The sequence below is a fragment of the Oncorhynchus keta genome, chromosome 26 (genome assembly GCF_023373465.1).
Source record: "Oncorhynchus keta strain PuntledgeMale-10-30-2019 chromosome 26, Oket_V2, whole genome shotgun sequence".
In the NCBI taxonomy this organism is placed as follows: domain Eukaryota; kingdom Metazoa; phylum Chordata; class Actinopteri; order Salmoniformes; family Salmonidae; genus Oncorhynchus; species Oncorhynchus keta.
In genome coordinates, this window is record NC_068446.1 from 5,086,509 (window position 1) to 5,092,508 (window position 6,000).

Genomic DNA, 6,000 nt, shown 5'->3' on the forward strand with positions numbered 1-6,000 from the left:
CAGGTGTATGAGCTGATGAGGAAGTGCTGGGAGAACACCCCCGCGATGAGGATCACTTTCAAGAGTCTCATTGACGAGTTCACCCGCATGCTCAACAACAGCCTTTAAAACATGGCCGCCACTGACACGCCTTACCTATCACACAGACAATCTCAGGAGTAAAGAGTGAAAGGTCAAGGGTCACAGACCATGGTGACCTGGACTAAAAACCCACATGTATTGGAATCAGTGCTACAAGACACTTTATTTCACACTGTCGCTGACTTCCTCTATATTTTCACTTTTTGTTTTTTTAAGACGCTCTACTATAGATCACATAATATATTGATGAATGAATACATTACGTATAGAATGAAACACTTCCCAACACGTAGCTTTGACCCCTCACTGTGGACACTCACCCTAGTCACGTTGACAGATGAATGAGCCCACTAGCCAACCACTGAGCTGTCCGTCGGCTGATATGCCACCTGGGAGCTACCGCAGTGTGACCTTTCACCTTTTTATTAGAGCGCATCAGCTCCGCCTTTTTCATATTGCTACATGCAGTATGTACTCTGTGTGTGGACTTGTATCATAATCATTAAACCCAGAGGGAGAGGGGGTCCTTAGTTGGACCTGTGTAAAGATAGACCTTTTCTCTGTGAAGGATCATGGTATATGTGAGCTCCTTTGTGAGGGATTGCTGCGGCCACTGTGAAGATGACACTGTGAAAAAGCCAACCACATGTATTTAAGTGACCAGGATTCTGACATTCACACCCTGCCCCATCAGACCAGGGACTGCATGGATCCAAGCCACCTCTCTGGGAGTGGTGAAAGAGGAGTGGGATACAGTATACTGTAGCAGTGGGTTGGATTGCATTAGGGAGAATGGATGGGTGATGACGGTATCAGTCAAGCACCTCCCCTTTTTAAGACAACCTATTGCAGCTCCTCTTTAAACGCAGAACCCTGGATGGAATACTGTAGAACCACCTCGGATCTAGAACCAGCCGAATAACTTTCTCTCTGGCGTTTCTTTCATCATGCAATGTTCCACGTTCTGTTGTCAACGCTCGTGTACGTAACGCTTGTGGTGGGGTCAGCATGAAAGAAGAGCCTATAAACAATCTGATTTGAGACCAGTTAACAGGTAAAACCACAGAAATAGAATTAGTGGAACATGTTATACCTGTGAGGGGACACTTGAGGGCAGTATAGTGTTACATATTTTAATCCCAAACTTTTCTGTACTCTGCTCAGATTTCTAAACAGCTTAAGTATAGGCATAATGTGTATGTCAGATATTGCATGTCTTTTATTGAAATGATTATTTTTTTTAATTCTACAGAATGACAGATTGTGTGTGTGGGTGTGTGGATGGACAGAAGGAAGGAGACAAAAGAGAAACATGCTGACTGCACCGGGAACGCGCATGTGTGTGTACCATCGCGCGCATTGTTGATTTTTGTCCAGCCGCAGGTTGAAATATCAAAACGAACTCTGAACCAACTATTAATTTAGGGACAGGTCGAAACACATGAACATTTAGGTAGTTAGCTTGCTGGGATATAAAAATGAGGTTGTTATTTTACTGAAATGCACAAGGTCCTTTTTTCCCCTGGATCTTTGTAGAATTTTGACCCATTTTGAGTCACACAAAATCGTGTGTTCTCTACTGTGTTCTCGACAATTCATCCACAGATAAAATTGGACATTTTCCACAATACCCCATAATGACAAACAAAAAGAAGTTTAGAAATTTTAGCAAAGTTATAGCAAAATAAAAAGCTGAAACTATATTTACATAACTATTCAGACCCTTTACTCAGTACTTTGTTGAAGCACCTTTGGCAGCGATTACAGCCTCGAGTCTTCTTGGGTATGACGCTACAAGCTTGGCACACCTGTATTTGTGGAGTTTCTCCCATTCTTCTCTGCAGATCCTCTCAAGCTCAAAGCGTTGCTGCACAGCTATTTTCAAGTGTCTCCAGAGATGTTCGAAGAGGTTCAAGTCCGGGCTCTGGCTGGGCCACTGAAGGACATTCAGAGACTTGTCCTGAAGCCACTTCTGTGTTGTCTTGGCTGCGTGCTTACGGACATTGTCCTGTTGGGATGTAAAACCTTCGCTCCAGTCTGAGGTCCTGACCGCTCCAGAGCAATGTATCATCAAGGATTTCTCTGTACTTTGCTCCGTTCATCTTTGCCTCGATCCTGACTAGTCTCCCAGGCCCTGCTGCTAAAAAAACACCACCATGCTTCACTGTAGTGAAGGTGCCAGGTTTCTTCCAGATGTGACGCTTGGCATTCAGGCCAAAGAGTTCTATCTTGGTTTCATCAAACAAGAGAATCTTGTTTCTCATGGTTTTGAGAGTCTTTAGGTTGCTTTTGGCAAACTCCAAGTGGGCTATCATGTGCCTTTTACTGAGGAGTGGCTTCCATCTGGCCACTCTACCATAAAGGCCTGATTGGTGGAGATGGTTGTCCTTCTGGAATGTTTTCCCATCTCTACAGAGTGACCATCAGGGTCTTGGTCACCTCCTTGACCAAGACCTTTCTCCCCCGATTGCTGTTTGGCCAGGCGGCCAGCTCTAAGAAGTATTGGTGGTTCTAAACTTCTTCCATTTATGAATGATGGAGGCCATTGTTTGGTACCCTTCCTCAGATATGTGCCTTAACACAATCCTGTCTCTGAGCTCTATGGATAATTCCTTCAAGCTAATGGCTTGGTTTTTGCTCTGACATGCACTGTCAACTGTGGGACCTTATATAGACAGGTGTGTGCCTTTCCAAATCATGTCCAATCAATTGATTTTACCACAGGTGGAGTCCAAGTTGTAGAACCATCTCCAGGATAATCAATGGAAACAGGATGCACCTGAGCTCAAATCTCAAGTCTCATGGCAAAGGGTCTGAATACTTATATTAATATAAGGTATGTTTTTTTATGAATTTGCAAACATTTCCAAAAACTTGTTTTCACTTTGTCATTATAGGGTATTGTGTGTAGATTGATGAGGGAAAAAAAAAGATGTATTTGATCCATTTTAGAATGAGGCTGTAACGTAACAACATTTAGAAAAAAGTCAAGGGGTCTGAATACTTTCCGTATGCTTCTATAAACCAATGAGAAGATGGGAGAGGCGGGATTTTCAGCGTGTCATGCGTCAAATAGAACCAAGTTCTATTTTAGTTTCTGGCTACGCTTGTTGACTCGCGTGAGCAGTTTGGATGAAATGATTCTATTTATTTTGCAACGCTCGTGCACGTAACGCGAACTGTGTGGTCAGCATGACAGAAGAGCCTATAAAAAGGGTCTGATTAAAGACCAGTTAACAGGTAAAACCACAGAAATAGAAATTAGCGGAACATATATATTTCATGAAATGAATGTGACCCATCCAACATGGCCTACACCACTTACCAGAATCTTTACAGTAGCACTCGTTACAATGGGAAAAGGTGGAAAATGTGATAAGAACGTTAAGATTTGTTTGCAAAAGGTTCAAAAAATATATATTGGGAAGAGGCATCCGATGTTTTCGGCAATATGTGTAAAGCAGATCCTTTACTTTGAAACAATCAACCGGTTATTGAAATAGGGGTGAGTTCTATCCATTATATTTCTATGGTTTTAAACTAGGGACAGACCATGTGTGCTCTCAGATAGGGAGCCAGTGAATGAGAGACATTTTAGATTTTTTTCAGTCCATGTTTATTCCGGAATGTAAAAGACAATTATTTTTGCTCATAAAGGAGAGAAAACAAATATATTTTTCAGAGGAATAAGACAATAAATAAATGCACAATATAAATGAATAAAATCACCCCCACCCCCCCAAAAAAAAATATGTTTGGTGTGTCAAATTCCGAAAGTCTGTATTAATATTAACTAGAGTTTCTTCTAGATTAAAGCAGTAAATATGCATGCTAAATTTCAATTGCTTCTATAAATAAGTTATTCACAGTAAAGCAATATCAATGTAGTTGTGATATAAAATATTGCAAAATCTACAGTAGAGATTTTAGGTCAGAAAAAAATCCACATACTTTCAAAGAAAACCTTACAAAGCAAACAGCACATCTATGTCTACAGCTTTTGAAATGTTCTGTTCAGTCTTAAAATACTTCAGTATTGCAAAGCTTTGTGGTCACACACACACAGTTCATATGGTTCAGTACCCTAGGTGCAGGCTCACCCAGTGTAGTACCAACACTTTCGTCACCGCTATGCACCGTGCCTACAGACAGGTCAACTAAACTGTTTCTCCTACAACACTGACTGAGTAGTTCAGGGGTAAAGAATCTTGTTTACAATCAATATAACGATACGCCTGGTTGGCAACATGCAGAGATAGGCACAACAGATATATATATATATATGGGAGACTCCATAACTGCAACCCCTGGTCAGGTCTCTAGTTCTAGCAAAGCTAAACGCACTCAAGACGAGAGATGCCCAGTTATGGCCCTTGAGGCCAGTTACACTGCTGATTATTCATTCCCCCCCCCTCTTTTCAACGGGCACATCATACAGTGTATAATGAAAGAGTATAGGGAATACTTCCTAAAGGAGACAGACATGTCCTGCAGAGGTAACTGTGCTGTGATTATCAGCCCTATTATTAAAAATGGTAACAGACCTGTCCTGAAGCCTACCATAGGAGCCCTCAGCTCAATTCTGGACACACACACAGCCAACACCCATCAGCCAGAGACCGACCAGAGAGAAAGAGAGGAATTCAAATGCAACGACAGTGCCAATAAACACTGGCTGCAGGAGCTGTTTATCCTGTCTCTGTCCCTCTCTTCCTCTCTCTCGCTGTTGTCTGTTCCCCTCATACCTGCCAAAAGCAGGTTATTAACACACACACACACACACACCCACACAAAAAAAAGCATAGACTTGACTGAATAACTATAAAAACCTATGGACCTGCTATAGGCAAAGGGGGAAAATGTGCAGGTCAAAAGCACTCTCACACACATCACACACAGAGCTCTGCATAGCACTGTGGCACACGCGGTAATTGCAGAGTGGGGGAGACTGCCGAGAAAAGCTAATACAATCACCAAAACACTAATAAGACAACAGACTGGCCTAAAGTGCCTGAATACGTGGCAGACAGACATGATTTACTGTCTGGGTCTGCCTTTTACAGCCACTGACAGAGACAGACTCCTATGGTCTCTCTCACACACACACACACACACTTCTAAGCATTGCTTGGTGGGAGAGAGCAATCAGCTGGCTGGAAAAACCAAGTCCTACTGGGCAGTTCACACACAGTGAAAATAAAAGTGTGGCTCTAAGCCAGTGTAACAGCATTGAAAGGGTTGAAATAATTTACAGTCACACACTAATATCATTTTGAGATGGTTCGCCCGTTGAGAGCATGATGATATATGACAGCACTAAAACACATCAAGTCACGTGACACAGGAGAACGCAGCCTCATCAAGTCACGTGACCCAGGAGAACGCAGCCTCATCAAGTCACGTGACACAGGAGAACGCAGCCTCATCAAGTCACGTGACACAGGAGAACGCAGCCTCATCAAGTCACGTGACACAGGAGAACGCAGCCTCATCAAGTCACGTGACACAGGAGAACGCAGCCTCATCAAGTCAAGAGTGGAGGATGAAAACAGACAGATTAGAGAGCATATAACAAGAGTGGAGGATGAAAACAGACAGATTAGAGAGCATATAACAAGAGTGGAGGATGAAAACAGACAGATTAGAGAGCATATAACAAGAGTGGAGGATGAAAACAGACAGATTAGAGAGCATATAACAAGAGTGGAGGATGAAAACAGACAGATTAGAGAGCATATAACAAGAGTGGAGGATGAAAACAGACAGATTAGAGAGCATATAACAAGAGTGGAGGATGAAAACAGACAGATTAGAGAGCATATAACAAGAGTGGAGGATGAAAACAGACAGATTAGAGAGCATATAACAAGAGAGGAGGATGAAAACAGACAGATTAGAGAGCATATAACAAGAGTGGAG

At 42.4% G+C, this 6,000-nt stretch overlaps 1 protein-coding gene across 2 annotated transcripts in view; it reads left to right on the forward strand.

Annotated features, from left to right (window-relative positions):
- Positions 1–1,335, forward strand: part of LOC118358621 (tyrosine-protein kinase JAK1-like) — a 70,325-nt gene extending 68,990 nt beyond the window's left edge. For both annotated transcript variants that reach the window (XM_052480092.1, XM_052480093.1), the window contains exon 24: positions 4–1,335. In XM_052480092.1, coding sequence (XP_052336052.1) covers positions 4–108 — 105 coding nt within the window. In that variant the 3' untranslated portion in view covers positions 109–1,335. The remainder of the gene's footprint in view (positions 1–3) is intronic.
- Positions 1,336–6,000: the final 4,665 nt, after the last annotated feature.